Genomic DNA, 17,748 nt, shown 5'->3' with positions numbered 1-17,748 from the left:
TGGTGCCTGCTGTTAAAATGTGCTTTGCAGGCGGCACTAGTGGTAAAGATGTTCTGTGTGGGATTCAGAGGGTAGGCATGAAGGCAGCCATGTCGTTCTGATGTCTGAGCCAGCTGGGGAAGGGGCCTGGATACTGCCCATCACATGTGTACTGTGCTGGTGGGTGACTTGCCTTTGTGTTTGTGGGGCAGCAGCCAGGTTCCCATCAACTCCGCCTTCCCTCAGACTTCCCTGCAGTTTACTCGACTGTTGGACTGCAGAAGTCCCGTGTGGACTGGAGATGATGAGAGACTGACGGAGGTTCCCATCCGACCACATAGGTTCTGGCTTACGTGCAGGAGTGCCAGTTTGTTCTCGATTGGTCCTTCCCACTTCACACCTAGCTTCCTTATAGCTAGCTCGGAGATCTTCATGCTCCAGTATCTAAGATGAAGACCACCTTACAGAAACTGGTTAACCAGCCTCTACAATTGCATAGGTCAAATTCTTATTATTAATAGGGCTTCCCTTGTGGCTCAGATGGTAAAGAATCCACCTGCAATGCAGGAGACCTGGATTCGATTCCTGGGTTGGGAAGATCCCTTGGAGGAGAGCATGGCAACCCTTTCCAGTATTCTTGCCTGGAGAATCCCCATGGACAGAGGAGCCTGTTGGGCTATAGTCCATGGGGTCACAAGGAGTTGGACATGACTGAGTGACTAAGCATAGCACAGTACAATTCCTGTAATAAGCCCTTTAGTGTGACTTTGCACACACACACACATTTTTGATTGATTGAACTCTTCTCAATTTGGACCCAGACTGATACACAGTACTATCCCTGGACTTTTCCATAATGTAAATCAAGACATCTTCTTTCATATTTAAGTGAGTGTGAATTTCATTCCCATCACTTGCCGTTGAAAAGGACTAATATGCAGGATTATCATATTGTGACTAAGCAGCTTGATATCCTGAGGGCAGGATCTGTGCATTACTCATCCTTAATTTGCCAGCATCCAGCAGGCTGACACGTACATAGTAGGCACTTGGCAAACATGTGATGAATAAATGGACAACAAATGGCTACAGAATAAAAATGTTCTCTTGGGGACCCAGAGTTAAAGCCTCACACAATGTGAATCATGTGGAAGAAGAAAAGCAGGATGAGTGGGAACTCCCAGCCTCTGGATAAAGCTATGAAGATCCTGGGACTGAGGGCAGCTGAGCCCTCCACCTGGCAACTGGGCTCTGGTGGTGGGGAAGGACAACAGGCGTCAGGCATCGCGGGTTCATTACTAGCACAGCAGGTGTCCCGGGGCAGCCAGCCCTCGCTCGAAAGTGAGCTTCCTGTCACTCCTGACCAGGATTCGCTACATGTGCAAAGCAGAAGTGGTACAGAAAGCTATTTTTTAACATAGAAAACTTGAAAGTGTATCAGGTTCTGAGAAAAGGAAGCTTCTTAGAAAGATGATTTCATGGTAAGAAACCCCATGAATCATCTAAAGAATTTATATCTGAACTAAAACATAAATGCTAGCCATTGTTGGTTCCTGCCTAGAACACTTTAACAGGTCTTAAGGAAGTAAGAGGTTCATGGGAACCACAAAGACAGACATTTCTGAGCAGAAATTTTCTCAATGGTTTGGCTGATATTCAGTATAAGTGAATCAGGTGATGAATCAGTTTATTTCCAAGTACAAATCTTTGCAGGGGAAACACAGGACATGCACATATTGACTCAAAATGGCAGACGGGTGTGGTAGGCTGATAATGGCCCCCATGGATACCCAGATCCTAATCCAGGAAACTGGGAATATTAATCTTATGTGGAAAAAGTACCTTTGTAGAGGTGGTCGAAGTAAGGATCTTGAGATATAAAGAGTATCCTAGATTATCCTGGGCCAAATGCAACCATAAATCCTTATAAGAGCAAGGAATAAAGGGATTTGACTGTGTTGGAGAAGCTGATGCGAAAGAGCAGAGAGAGATTTAAAGATTCCTTGAGGATGGAATAAAGGACCATGGGCCAAAGAATGCAGTAAGGCAGAGGGTGAAAAGGCAAGGCGAGGGACCCTCTCCAAAGCCTCCAAATAGAGAACCTTGGTTTCACCCTTAGAAATCCAATTTGTACTTCTGACCCCCAGAATTGCAATAGAATAACTGTGTGCTTTTTTAAGCCATCAAGCTGGTGGTCAGCCCACTCCAGTGTTCTTGCCTGGAGAATCCTAGGGACGGGGGAGCCTGGTGGGCTGCCGTCTATGGGGTCTCACAGACTCGGACAGGACTGAAGCGACTTAGCAGCAGCAACAGCAGGTAGTCCCCACTTGGGAATCTTGAACACAACTCTTTTCCTCCGCTAGGGGGAGCTCAAGCTGTATATCAGTGAGTCATAGCAGATGCAAAAGACCAGTTTGGTTTTCTTGTCTGACTGTTTGAGTGAATTAGGAAAGTGGGCTGTGAAGTCAGACATCCTGGATTCAAATCCTAGCTCTGTTTTGACTTCTAGTTACTGGAAAAGTTATTTGTCTTCTTTACGCTCCCAATTCCCCATTGTAAAATTGGGGATGATAATAGTGACCTGATAGAAAATTGTGGGAAATCATTGAACAGACACTTCACAACAGAGCATATCCAAATGGTAAAAAATACAAAAAGAAAACACTGTACCTCATTGCCTCATTGATCATCAGTTCAGCCCACAATGAGATACCCACTACATATCCAGCAGAAGGGCTAAAATAAAGACTAATGAGATCAAGTCTTGACAAAGAAGTGAAACAAACTAGGATTCTCATACATGGCACCTAAGTGTAATACTGTCCTCAGACCAGTCAAGGGGGGCCCACCCTGACCCTGCTCCATCCCATGGAGTGAGGAGCCCAAGAACATGCCCACTCAGGACCTATACCCCCTCCTCCCTGGACAATGGTCTAGACACCCAGGACTCCAGAATTGGGCATGAATCAGTCCTCTTCCCTAAGCTCATTTTCCAAAGGCAGGCCACATTGCTGGCGTGTGCACATCTTGATCCAAGGAGTGGCCAAAGGGTGGCTGTGGTGACATAGCCTATGCTTGTTAGGCTGGTTGCAATGCAGGACAGAGCCAAGGGTAGGAAAGAATGTCAGATTTTGTGCTAACGAATGAGAGAAGGCTCTCCTCATGCTGAGTATAATGGGCAAAATCTCTAGAAACAATGGTTTGGCAGTTTATGTGTATATATACACACATGTATAAACAAATATGTTGATTTCTGTTGGTTCTGGGCATATATATACACACATATACATATATAGTTAGACACATACAAATTGTTAGGCAGAACTAGTACCACTATTCATTATGATGAATTCATTATAAAAAAGCAAATTTTCTTCACTGTTAAAGTGTATAAATAGACTGCAGTATAATCATGCAATGGAGTAATGACACTAATGAAAATGAATAAACTTCTGCTACAACCGGCCATGTGGACAAAGCTCGAAAATATAACACTGAACCAAAAGAGACCAGACACAAAAGAGTATGTGCCATATGATTCCACTTATATAAAGTTAAAAACCAGGCAGCACTAATCTGTACTGACAAGTCAGGCAGTGACAGCTTCAGGGAAGAGGAGGGTAGTGACTGGGGATGGGGCGTGTCTCTGGGGTGCTACCAACGCTCTATGTCCTGATCTGAGTTCCAGTTGCATGAGCATGTTCCATGTATGAAAGTTCACGGAAATGTACACTTAGGATTTATGTGTGTCGTGTATATGTATATTTTTTCAATAAAAATGTATTTTAAAAAAGAAAAATGGTGTCTTATCTCATAGGCTTGTTATGGGGATTAAACGATTCAATAGACCCAAGCTACTGAGACAGGGTATGTCACCCAGCGAGTGCTGTGTTATACCTAGGATGTAAGCGCTCTCTCTTTTTTTCCTTTATTAGAGTTTAGCTGCTTTACAATGCTGTTGTTAGTCTCTGCTGTACAGCAAAGTGGATCAGCTATATGTACACATATATCCCCTCCGTCACACAAAACCTTGAGTAGAGTTCCCTGTGCTATAAAGTAGTAGGTTGTCATTAGTTATCTGTTATACATTGTACTGTATGTGTATATGTCAATCCCAATCTCCCAGTTCATCCCAGCCCCTCCTTCCAGCCTTGGTCTCCATAGGTTTGTGCTCTGCATTTGTGTCTACTTCTGCTTTGCAAATAGGTTCATCCATACCATTTTTCTAGATTTCACTTATGTGTGTTAATATACAATGTTTGTTTTTCTCTTTCTGACATACTTCACTCTATTTGAAATCTCTAGTCCATCCATGTCTCTGCAAATGGTACAATTTTGTTCATGTTTTTGGGCTAAGTACTATATATATATATTAATATCTATAATATATGTATATATTAGCACTCTTTCTAAAACCAACCCTGATTCTAAATCTCAGGTCTAAGATCTGAAGCACCTGCTAATGATCCTCGCAGAGCCTAGGGGCTCATCAGATAGCTAGCAGCAGCAGTTAATGAACCCATCTAGTTGTCAGCTCCCAGACTTGGTGCCGGACATGAGATATGTCAGCACAATTCAGTATCAATAGGAAGGGAGCTCAAGGTCCCTGACCCCATCTCAGTGCAAGAGTCACTTGTCCCAGAACACCTATCCAGCATCTCCAGGAGAAGCATTTGCACACTTTCTATATGTTGCATTGTGTGTTCTTTCACAATAATTGTTTCCTTCTATACGTGTCTCCCCAAGGTACCATAGGCTACGTGAGAGCAGAGACTGCCTCTTTTCTTTCCTTCTTCCTAGTGCTTAGCACTGTGTCTGGCACATGAATGATTCTCAATAACTCTGAATCAAAAACAGAATTCCTGACCCATAGCAGACATGCAATACATGTTAATCCCATACCTCCCATCTTTTTCTCTTCTCTTTTGATAAAGTCTTTCTCTGTTTCTGAAGTTTTTTCTCCAACCAGAGGAACCTATATGATAAGGCAGAAGGCTTTGAATCTCTTCATATGAGACACTTTAACAGTCTAAACTAAATAGTCTAGACAGTTTAAATAGAAACAATGACTGAGCCTACCTTAAGGTGACTCCATACCCCCACTGCATGCCATGATTTCACTCTTTAATGGGACAAATGTTTCCATTGAAGAAATTTATCACCAACTTGTCATTTAAGCAGCAAACACCTGCAGTGGATGGGGTCTTTCAGGATGATGGGTAAAGCTTCCAAAGAATCATTCATGCTATGTGGAACGGAAGAACAACAAACTCAACAGCTGATAGCAACCCAACCCACTTCATCTGGGGACAAACAGGTACAGCTAATGCACTTCACAGGCGCCCATGAATGCCATACAAAATGCCTCCAACCAGGGAAGCCTGGGGAGGGGAAGAGGGAAGGATGGGTTCAGAAAGAGAATTCAGTATCCAGTGAGCATTGGCTGATTGTGCACAAGTACAATGTTTTGCACATATTTTGTTAAAAGAAAAAAAAATTATGAAACACGGATGTACAATTGTGCACAAAATTAATTTCTAGGATTTTTTAAACATAAAAAATACATATGTGCAGCATAATATATGAAAAGAAAGTTCATGGAGTAATTGTTTAGAAGAATGAAAAGTTAGAATCAATGGACATGTTTATTGTTAAGAGAAAACTCAAATTATGATGCCATCATACTAGGGAGTGATATACAGTTAATAAAAGAACCTGAAGTTCCTCTGTATGCACTGGCATAGAAGGATGTCCAAGTTATCAAAGGAAAAAAAAAGCACTTCAGAATAGTATATATTTATTTGCATAAAAATTTAAAATAAAGAAACATGCTTATACAATGCACAGAAAATCATCCTGGAGAATTCATGCCTAAAGATGAATAGTGACTACCTCAGAAAGGAAGATTTCAGAAATGAGAAAGGGGGAGGGGCAGGAAGGAAAAGAGATGACGTTTTACTTTTTTCTCATTTATGTTTCCTATTTATATATGCAAGGTTTGCTTGACTCTTTCACAATGAGCTTGTATTCGTTGAATACTTTTAGAAACTTTGAGATATTGGATTACTTTAAAAGCAGGTTTGGAATCAGCTCGTTGCTTGTTTTGGGCGTTTATTCCATCTTTCTATCTATAACTTTTTCCAGCTGGAAAATAATTACATTACTATTTCATGGCATGGTAGCAGAAGATGATCTATGTAAAGCTTTTAACCTACTAAAGTGAAAGTGAAGTCACTCAGTCATTGACTCTTTGTGACCCCATGGACTGTAGCTTTCAGACTCCTCCATCCCTGGGATTTTCCAGGTAAGAGTACTAGAGTGGGTTGCCTTTTCCTTCTCCAGAGGATCTTCCCACTCAGGGATGGAACCCGGGTCTCCTGCATTGCAGGTGGATTCTTTACCATCTGAGCCATTAGGGGAGCCCATTTTAACCCACTCCTGGGTACTAATAATACTGATTGTGTGCATGCTGTGTGCATGCTAAGTTGCTTCAGTCATGTCCAACTCTTTGCGACACCATGGACTGTAGCCCACCAGGCTCCTCTGTCCATGGGATTCTCCAGGCAAGAATACTGGAGTGGGTTGCCATTTCCTTCTTCAGGGGATCTTCCTGACCCAGGGATCGAACCCACATTTCTTACATCACCTGCATTGGCAGGCAGTTCTTTATAACTAGCACCATTTGGAAAGCCCCCAATAACACTGATTCAGATCAGATCAGATCAGATCAGTCGCTCAGTCGTGTCCGACTCTTTGCGACCCCATGAATCGCTGCACGCCAGGCCTCCCTGTCCATCACCAACCCCCAGAGTTCACTGAGACTCACGTCCATCGAGTCAGTGATGCCATCCAGCCATCTCATCCTCTGTCATCCCCTTCTCCTCCTGCCCCCAATCCCTCCCACCATCAGGGTCTTTTCCTGCGGGGAGCTGCCCATGAGAACAGGGTCCTTTGTCCAAAGGACACAAGCTCTGGGAGCTGCCTCAGTCCTTGAGGGTTTGCTTGCAAACATAGCTCTCTGTCCCGCCACCCCAGAGATTAGGCGCTTATTTACTGCAGACACCTGGAGTTCTGTGCAAACTTCTCACGCACAGGGAAATGTTATCTGGTGTAAGAAATAATAACAGGGTGCCATTCCCATGCTCTCAAGATTTCTTGTGACTGTTTGTAAGATGTATAGGTCAACCAAGAAAAAATGTCAACTGTCTTGTCTTTCTCACGCTTTTCTATATAAATATAAGATGCTGAATAACGTTGGTGTCAGACTGCGTCCCTTCGTGGAGACGTGTCTGAACCTCTCGACCCCATCTTTGTAGTCTCTTGCTTTAGTTTCCTTTCTCAGCCCCGCCGTGCACGTTCTCGGGACCTGATCGACTTTGCCGGCTGGCACCGGCAGGTGGCGCCCGAACAGGGACTCGGGAATCGGAGCGCGACGACGGCTGCTGCCCGCCAAGATTGAGGTAAGTGACAAGGAATTCCTAATTATTAAAGTAAAGTGCAGGGAGGGTGATTGTCGAGAGTAATAAATCATGGCACAAGGCAATAGCCGCCAGTTATTTGTACATATGTTGAAAACTATGTTAAAAGGTAGGGGAATTCATGTAAATAAGTTACAGCTAGAGAAGTTTTTACTTTTTATAGAAGAGGTTTGTCCCTGGTTTCCAGAGGAAGGAACAGTTAGTCTGGAAACTTGGAAAAAAGTAGGAAAACAATTGCAGACATACTATTCCTTACATGGTCCCAATCATGTTCCTGTGGATGCTTTTTCTTTGTGGACTCTCATAAGAGACTGTCTGGATCCTGAACATGAGGGACATAAAATTCAAACGGCTCTCAGGGATTCCACAAAACCCGAAGTTGCAGAGCCTTCCGCCCCTCCGCCTGAGCCGCTTTATGCTGTGCCTGAGGGAACAGCTTGTAAGGCTGAAGGGAGTATGATGTGTTAAGCTCTGATGAACAGGAAGAGTTAAATGAACAAGCAGCTCAGTACCATAGAGAGGATATGCCTTGGGAAATGATGGTTAACATGCAACCCCCCTCAGCAAAAGGGGAATTAAAGCATTCAGGGCTTTCTGAAGAACAGCTGGAGAATTTAATTCAGAAGATTGTTATAGCAGTAAAGAAGGATGCACAGGGAGACTCCCACTCCAGCCAGCCTGTGCCTCCAGCATATCCTCCCTCAGTTCTTGCTGGACTCGATCCACCTCCGCCTTTCGTAGAAACACAAGGGCTTATATCTATCCCTGCTTCTTTGCCCGGTGAAAACGTAAAAATTACAAGTGAGATATTATTATCTCCTCTTCAACAAGCGATTAAGCAAGCTAACGAAGAAGGAGAACATATTCCCGGGTTTTCAGGAATCTATCCAGTATTTGAAAATGCTTAACAGCAGAGGTATTATGAACCGCTGCCCTTTAAGCAACTGAAAGAGTTAAAAATGGCTTGTGCACAATACGGCCCGACTGTGCTGTTTACTCAGGCTATTACAGAGGCTTTAGGAAATCAAAATCTGCCACCTAATGATTGGAAACAGGTTGCTCGAGCTTGTTTATCTGGAGGAGATTATTTACTATGGAAATCTGAGTTTGCTGAGCAGTGTGGGATCACAGCCGATATCAATCGGCGACAGGGACTGAACACCACTTATGAAATGATGGTGGGAGAGGGAGATTATCAAGACACTAATAGTCAACTTAATTATTTGCCTGGAGCCTACCCTCAGATTAATGCTGCGGCTCTACGAGCATGGAAAAAGCTTCCAAATTCTGATAAAAAGACTGAAGATTTATCTAAAATTCGCCAGGGGCCAGATGAACCACATCAGGATTTTGTTGCCTGCCCGCTTGAGACAATTAGTAAAATGATAAGAGATGAGCAGGCGGGAATGGTGTTGACTAAATTGAGTTATTGCCTTAGCTGGTTTTAGTAGACGGCTTGATAATCATTATCCCTCAGATAAAATTTTGCAATTTGCTCATTATCACCAATTTCTCTTCCCAAAAATCGTTGTTTCTCAGCCCCTTGCCGACGCCCCAACTGTATTTACTGATGGCTCTTCTAATGGAATAGCTAGTTTGATTATACAGGACGATACTGCCGCCTGGCGTACTAATATTATAAATCTGCTCAAGAAGTAGAACTATTTGCCGTTTTTCAGGCTCTATTACAAATCTCTGCTCCATTTAATTTATATTCTGACAGTCAATATATCATAAGAGCCTTAAACACTATTGAGACTGTTCCATTTATTGGTACCCTGAATTCTACTATCCAAACTCTTTTTCGTGATATACAACATTTAATTTGTTCTAGAGTTAATAAATGCTATTTTGGTCATATTAGTGCTCACTCTGGGCTTCCTGGACCTTTAGCACGAGGCAATGCTTTGGCTGACGAAGCTACATGTATGATATTTCCTTCATTAGAACAAATGGCAAAAACTTCCCACAGCTTACACCATCAAAACAGTAATAGTTTAAGACTTCAATTTGGCATTACTTGAGAAGCTGCCAGACAGATTGTTAAGCAGTGTCAACATGTCCTCAATTTTTTAGAGTCCCCCATTATGGAGTTAATCCTCGAGGATTGTTGCCAAGCCATATATGGCAAATGGATGTTACCCATATTCCTGAATTTGGTAAACAAAAATTTGTTCATGTTACTATTGACACCTTCTCCGGCTTTTTACATGCCTCTCTACAATCTGGAGAAGCTAGCAAACATTGTATAGCTCATTGCATTAAATGTTTTGCTGTTATGGGAACCCCTAAGACCATAAAAGCAGACAATGGTCCAGGATACACTAGAAAAAAATTTCAATTATTTTGTACGCAATTGTCTATCTCACATAAAACACGTTCTCCGGACCTGATTGACTTTGCCGGCTGGCACCAGCATTTTCCAAAGAATCAACTCTTCTCATGAGGTGGCCAAAGTACTGGAGTTTCAGCTTTAGCGTCATTCCTTCCAAAGAAATCCCAGGGCTGATCTCCTTCAGAATGGACTGGTTGGATCTCCTTGCAGTCCAAGGGACTCTCAAGAGTCTTCTCCAACACCACAGTTCAAAAGCATCAATTCTTCGGAACTCAGCCTTCTTCCCAGTCCAACTCTCACATCCATACATGACCCCAGGAAAAACCATAGCCTTGACTAGACGAACCTTTGTTGGCAAAGTAATGTCTCTGCTTTTCAATATGCTATCTAGGTTGGTCATAACTTTCCTTCCAAGGAGTAAGTGTCTTTTAATTTCATGGCTGCAGTCACCATCTGTAGTGATTTTGGAGCCCAGAAAAATAAAGTCTGACACTGTTTCCACTGTTTCCCCATCTATTTCCCATGAAGTGGTGGGACCGGATGCCATGATCTTCATTTTCTGAATGTTGAGCTTTAAGCCAACTTCTTCACTCTCCACTTTCACTTTCATCAAGAGGCTTTTGAGTTCCTCTTCACTTTCTGCCATAAGGGTGATGTCATCTGCATATCTGAGGTTATTGATATTTCTCCCGGCAATCTTGATTCCAGCTTGTGTTTCTTCCAGTCCAGCGTTTCTCATGATGTACTCTGCATAGAAGTTAAATAAACAGGGTGAGAATATACACCCTTGATGAACTCCTTTTCCTATTTGGAACCAGTCTGTTGTTCCATGTCCAGTTCTAACTGTTGCTTCCTGACCTGCATACAAATTTCTCAAGAGGCAGATCAGGTGGTCTGGTATTCCCATCTCTTTCAGAATTTTCCACAGTTTTTTTGTGATCCACACAGTCAAAGGCTTTGGCATAGTCAATAAAGCAGAAATAGATGTTTTTCTGGAACTCTCTTGCTTTTTCCATGATCCAGCAGATATTGGCAATTTGATCTCTGGTTCCTCTGCCTTTTCTAAAACCATCTTGAACATCTGGAAGTTCACGGTTCACATATTGCTGAAGCCTGGCTTGGAGAATTTTGAGCATTACTTTACTAGCGTGTGAGATGAGTGCAATTGTGTGGTAGTTTGAGCATTCTTTGGCATTGCCTTTCTTTGGGATTGGAATGAAAACTGAGCTTTTCCAGTCCTGTGGCCACTGCTGAGTTTTCCAAATTTGAGGGCATATTGAGTGCAGCACTTTCACAGCATCATCTTTCAGGATTTGAAATAGCTCAACTGGAATTCCATCATCTCCACTAGCTTTGTTCGTAGTGATGCTTTCTAAGGCCCACTTGACTTCACATTCCAGGATGTCTGGCTCTAGGTCAGTGATCACACCATCATGATTATCTGGGTCGTGAAGATCTTTTTTGTACAGTTCTTCTGTCTATTCTTGCCATCTCTTCTCAATGTCTTCTGCTTCTGTTAGGTCCATACCATTTCTGTCCTTTATCGAGCCCATCTTTGCATGAAATGTTCCTTTGGTATCTCTGATTTTCTTGAAGAGATCTCTAGTCTTTCCCAGTCTCTTGTTTTCCTCTATTTCTTGGCGTTGATCGCTGAAGAAGGCTTTCTTATCTCTTCTTGCTATTCTTTGGAACTCTGCATTCAGATGTTTATATCTTTCCTTTTCTCCTTTGCTTTTCGCTTCTCTTCTTTTCACAGCTATTTGTAAGGCCTCCCCAGACAGCCAGTTTGCTTTTTTGCATTTCTTTTCCACGGGGATGGTCTTGATCCCTGTCTCCTGTACAATGTCACAAACCTTATTCCATAGTTCATCAGGCACTCTATCTATCAGATCTAGTCCCTTAAATCTATTTCTCACTTTCACTGTATAATCATAAGGGATTTGATTTAGTTCATACCTGAATGGTATAGTGGTTTTCCCTACTTTCTTCAATTTAAGTCTGAATTTGGCAATAAGGAGTTCATGGTCTGAGCCACAGTCAGCTCCTGGTCTTGTTTTTGCTGACTGTATAGAGCTTCTCCATCTTTGGCTGCAAAGAATATAATCAATCTGATTTCGGTGTTGACCATCTGGTGATGTCCATGTATAGAGTCTTCTCTTGTGTTGTTGGAAGAGAGTGTTTGTTATGACCAGTGCATTTTCTTACTGATTAGTATAGGCTAATTATTTCTGAGTTATAAAGCACAGCAAAAATCAGTGGTTCAAAAGAACAAACGAATGTATTATCACTCATGCAAACCTAGCTTTTCTGGGGTAGGCTGATATAAACTGGGCTTGGCTGAGCTGCTCAGCTGAAGTTGGCTCTGCTCTGTACACCACTCTTCCTCCTTGAACTAATGGGGTAATCAGAGCATGTCCTTCTCATGGTGATGGCAAAACCACAAACATACAGTGTCTTTTAATGCCTTAGGCTCAGAACCTACACTGCCATTTCAGTTTCATTCTGTTGGCCAAGAAAATCACGTGGCCAAGCCCAAAGTAAAAGCATGTAAGAAAACATACTTTGCTAAGTAAGGGTGGTCAAGAATCTTCAGTTGCCTAAGACATAGGGGGCTTCCCAGAATGAGGAAATTTTCATGCTAGAACCAGGAAACTCCTGAGTAAACAAGGACCAGATGGTCACTGAATAGCTCTCTACTCCTTTAGTAGGATAGCTTCAAAGTCACCTAGCAAACAGAGTGGTTACAGGGACTGGGTGATTAATTAGGGCCAAGAATGCAATTTACCACACTTTTAATAAAGTTATCGTCTTCTAGGAAAATAGGCAAATAGCAGATAGTCAAAATTATTTTTGGCAGGTTGGTTTGAAGCTGGACAAACAAAATCAGATCCTCCCAAAGTCTCCATGGACAGAATATTTCCCAGAATAATCTCAGAACTGAAAATGCCCTGGTAGTAGGGGTTATGGCATCAGATAGGTGATCAGTCTAGAGTCTCAAAAAAAAAAAAAAAAAAAAAGCTTTAGGTGGCTTTCAATCAAATTCTAACTTCATTTGACAGAGAATAAGACAAATCTCTGTAAGATCAATGAGAATCGCTCTTATCTTTCCTTCCAGGGAGAACACTCTGCATATAACAGACTCTTAGCAAGAACAGGTTGACTTTTAATCATGTGTCTGTGTGTGAACGTTAATATGTATTTAGTTCCCTCAGCTTCGCTAATCCTTTCCCCCCAACCCACAATGTATGGTTGCCCAGAGGTTAAATCCATAGAGACACAAAGAGCCTGCTGTTTCCTGCTCCCCACCACTTCCTTCTTCCTGTCTAGACTGTGTATTTCTCATCTGAAAACAGATCCTTACTGGATAAGATCAGTGCATGGTTACAAATTACAATGAATGACTTCTCTCTCTTCATAACCATTTTCTTTATCTGAAACATGCCAGAGGGAGGCCTCTTAAAACCCACAGGTGTTTGGATGTTCAAATTTTTTTTTTTTTTAATTTTTTTTTTTTTTTAAGGAAGAGCAGGACTCTAGACATTCCTAACAAGAATAGGCTGTTAAAATGCCTCAGGGTTCATTTTTGTATGAATTTGAAGAATGAAACAAAAAATATTAATTTGTTAACTGAAACATATCCAACTGAGACAGAGCTGACTGTCAAAAGCATTGGAGGATCAACATGTCAGGTTGTTTAGAAACTTCAGGGAAAATCAATTAGAATTTAAGTGACCTCTGAGGCAACTATCTGGCCCCTGTCCTCTTTACGAATTACAATCTAGGTGCCAATACAAGTGGATTAAACTGCTTAGAGCACTTTTAATGATGAAGTACTTTTAGTGCTGCAGTTTAGATAGATTACCTTAAATTATAATCAATAATTTTAAAGGTACCCAATCTTGAACTTTATGACACTCTACCCAGATTAAGTAAGTGGGCTCAACCAAAGAATGAAGGCCTTTTTAGCTGCCCATCTGCCCTCACAAATGGATACATCCCCCCCTCTTTGACATTCCACAGTTTATAGTGCTGAACAGACCACCTGCTCTCAAAGACCTGGAAGCAATTTAATCTAAAGATTTAAGAGGCTGTTAATCACGTGGGACTGGTAGACACTGACAAGCTCTTTGCCTTGCCTGAGATTCCGGGACAGCTGAGCACCCAGGCCATTCCCAGCTTGCACATAATGAGGGCAAACTGGTCCCAGAGATGGGCTTCCTCCTAGACCTCCTTTTGATCTCTTGCCTCCCCACCCCAGCTATTTTCATTCTTGTTTTAATTTGATGAGGCAGGTGGTCAAGAAGTGCAACCTCCCAGGAAGATGTAAAAAGGCGTGGGGTAAATAATAATCAGCCATGTTGCTGCCTCCAATCTTTTCTTTAAATGATCTCACATGACATTAGGATTAGAAGGATAAACCAGGATACTGAGCTTATCAGCTAATCATGACCTTCTCTGAGAAGGGTGGACCAACCAAGCATGCCGATGAATAAATATAAAAGAGAGTGCAGGAGACCTGGTTTGGTCCAAGTCCGAAAGATCCCCTGGAGAAGGGTGTGGCAACTCACTCCAGCATTCTTTCCTGGAGAATTCCATGGACAGAGGAGCCTGGTGGGCCACAGTCCATAGGGTCACAAAGAGCTGGACACGACTAAGCAACTAACACAAGACAAAGTGATAAAGTTCCCTTAGTGTTTCAAATCATCAAGAGAATAAAAAAATTGCAAGACAAATATCTATCTTAATTTAATAGCTGCTCAGGGGATAGGAAATAAGGAAGAATCTATTATGCCATAGAAAGGTTCTCCAGAGAACTGAGGCAATTTTTTTACTTAATATGAGCCATTGATTAATGACTTTGGGGAAAAAAAAATGTTTAGGGAGTTAGAGACTTGTAATTTTATTTGCTTCTGAGAGTAGAAAGTGCGGAAGGAGGAAGAGCCACCTGAGTAATTAGAATTGAAAGATCTGAGCCTGTGTAAAACAGAGGAAATTAAGTTAGGGAGTCTTATAGAAAGAGATGGAAGCTTGTAATATAAAGTCTTCATAGAGATGAGAATGATAACTAATAGTTTCTGGTGACTAACAATGAGCCAGGAACTTCCCATGCTAATTCTAACTCTTTAGGGCAGGCATTATCCCATATTCCATCAATTTTAAAATAAATACATACACAGGTAGATTGTGTGTTTATTTAAATTTAATATATACACACATGGATTTCCCTGGTGGCTCAGTGGTAAAGAATCTGCCTGCCAATACAAGAGAAGTAGGTTCAATCCATGAGTCAGGAAGATCCCCTGGAGAAGGAAATGGCAACCCACTCCAGTATTCTTGCCTGAAAAATCCCATGGACAGAGGAGCCTGATGGGCTACAGTCCATGGGGTTGCAAAGAGTCAGACACAACTTAGCAACTAAACAACAATAATGTATATATAATATGATATTATCATATGATATAACATCATATAATACATTATATGGTAATATTATATTATGATATAATATATATATATCATAATATCACATAGATAGACACACATATTTGTTGTTGTCATTCAGTCACTAAGTCGTGTCCAACTCATTGCACCCCCATGGACTGCAGCTCGATAGGCTCCTCTGTCTTCCCCTATTTCCTGGAGTTTGCTCAAATTCTTGTTCATTCAGTCGGTGATGCACACCCACAGATATAAGACATTTTAACACAAGATGTCACCTTACAATCACCGTAGACTAGAGGGCAGACATGATGTAATTCTATCATTGTCTGTGAATGTGTAAACTCATAATCCTGTCACTTCAGTTGACGTATGCACATCCTTGGCACTACACATGTTGGGTTGAATTGTTGTTTAAAAATCTTTTACACTATGATCTGGTTTTAAACTGAAGGTTATTTTATGAGCAGAACCAGCATAAAAGCTTATCAAGAAAGTGGATCAAATTTGGTATTAGTAAAGCAAGTATTCATTACAGTAAAGACCCTGATTCCTGATTTTCTTACAAAGCGACCACCAAATGCTTTAAGGGGCCCTAAGAAATGAGGTCACTAACAAAGAGATGAAGCTATGCTTTCTTTCATTACTGAGCTTTAGGTGAAATAATTGGCTATTACATGCCAAGCAATGCAAATGACGTCAGGGTAGATGACTAAATACCCAAAAAACTGCTTAAGGACATTTTCACACTTGGAAAGCCTGGTCTGTCTGATTCATGTGTGATTAGCAGTGTTGTTTTGTAATTTTCTTGCTAGTACACAAAATCATGGTGCATCTTATATCTAAAGGCTCTTCGATTCAGTTAACTAGGATATTACTGTATCTTTTCTACAGATAAGAATTCAGAGGCTCAGATAAGTTAAATTACTTGCCCCAAAGCCCACAGGGAGTACGTTCTTAAAGTCATCTTTTAAAATGAGGTCAGTCTGATCCCAGAACTTACACTCTTAAGCATCATAATAAATTATTTCCCAAATAAGAGAGAGAAGATTGACTTAGTCTTTTGAAAAATAAGTCAGATAATGGCAATTCTTGATAAATATTCATCTCAGTAAAAAGTTGAGAAGTCTTTTTACAAAGGCCTGCTACACCTCAGGGCATCCTTGGTCTTCCGCGCTCTGTCTCATCTGCCACTCCCCCTCACTCACTCTGCTCCAGTTTCACTGGCTTCTTGCTTTGCTCTTACACTCCAAGCTGCTCCCACGTCAACTCTGCTCCTGCCTCAGGGCCTTCGCACTTGCTGTCTCACTACTTGGAGTACTTCCCCATCACCGTGTGTAAAACAGAAGCTCTCTACCTCTTCTCAGACCCTCTCCATCCCCTTTAACTTGCTTTATTTTCTCCATGGCATACTGCTATATGAAATATTAGACATTTGTTCATTTACTTATTGCTTGCAACAATATGAGCAAGCTTCAGAGCACAGGAGCTTTGTTTTATACATTTCCACCTCTGTATGGAGAGTGGGGACTTGCATGAAAAAAATGAATCTTCCTCTGACAAGGTCAACACACTATCTTTCCTTTCTGTTTTGTCAGTTCAGAAAATTACCATAAATTGGCATCTGTAGATTATTATTACCCATAAATTAGTAATTCTGTTGTTCATTCCTTTGGGGGGCTTAATAAGGAGTTATACTTTTGCAATATATACTTATTCTCTCTTCTGTTTTTGTTTGTTTGTTTTTGGCTTCACTGGGTCTTTGTTGCTGCTCATGGGGTTTCTCTAGTTGCAGTGAGGTGGGGCTGCTCTCTAGTTGCAGTGAGATCATGGGCTTCTCACTGCTATGGCTTCTCTAGTTGTGGAGAACAGGCTCTAGGGCATGCAGGCTTCGGTAATATGGGCTCAGTAATTGTGGCTTGTGGGCTCTACAGCACTGGCTTCGTAGTTGTGGGGCATGGACTTAGATGCCCCACAGCATGTAGGATCTTCCCAGACCAAAGATCGAACCCATGTCCTCTGCATTGCAAGGCAGATTCTTATCCACTGGACCACCAGTAGAATGTTTGCAAATGCAGATTCCAGAACCAGACCACTTGGAATTTAGTGTGGCTCTCCCACTTACCTATGTGATGTCATGAAAATTGCTCAACTCCTCTGAGCCTTAATTTCCTCATCAGTAAAATGGAGACAATTTTACTATCTGGACTGACTGTAAAGGATTGACTTCTGAGGATTGTAAAAAGGATTAAATTAAATAATACAGGTACATGGCCTGACTCATGCTGTCTTTTTTTTTTTTTTTTAATTTTTTAACTGAAGGATAATTGCTTTACAGAATTTTGTGGTTTTCTGGCACACATCAACAAGAATCAGCCATAGGTACACCCATGTCCCCTCCCTCCTGGACCTCCCTCCCATCTTTCTCCCCATCTTACCCTTCTAGATTGTCACAGCATCCCTGTTTGAGTTCCCTGAGTCATACAGCAAATTCCCATTGCCTATCTGTTTTACATA

At 41.7% G+C, this 17,748-nt stretch overlaps 1 protein-coding gene across 1 annotated transcript; it reads left to right on the top strand.

Annotated features, from left to right (window-relative positions):
- Positions 1 to 7,492: 7,492 nt before the first annotated feature.
- Positions 7,493 to 8,905, top strand: LOC113893589 (endogenous retrovirus group K member 7 Gag polyprotein-like). The gene is given in 2 exon segments (XM_027543503.1): positions 7,493 to 7,911; positions 7,914 to 8,905. Coding segments are annotated over 2 exon segments (1,395 nt in total). The 5' UTR covers positions 7,493 to 7,508.
- Positions 8,906 to 17,748: the final 8,843 nt, after the last annotated feature.

The sequence above is a fragment of the Bos indicus x Bos taurus genome, chromosome 5 (assembly GCF_003369695.1).
Source record: "Bos indicus x Bos taurus breed Angus x Brahman F1 hybrid chromosome 5, Bos_hybrid_MaternalHap_v2.0, whole genome shotgun sequence".
NCBI lineage: Eukaryota > Metazoa > Chordata > Mammalia > Artiodactyla > Bovidae > Bos > Bos indicus x Bos taurus.
Note: the sequence above shows the minus strand (reverse complement) of the source record. Positions and strands in the feature narration are given on the sequence as shown.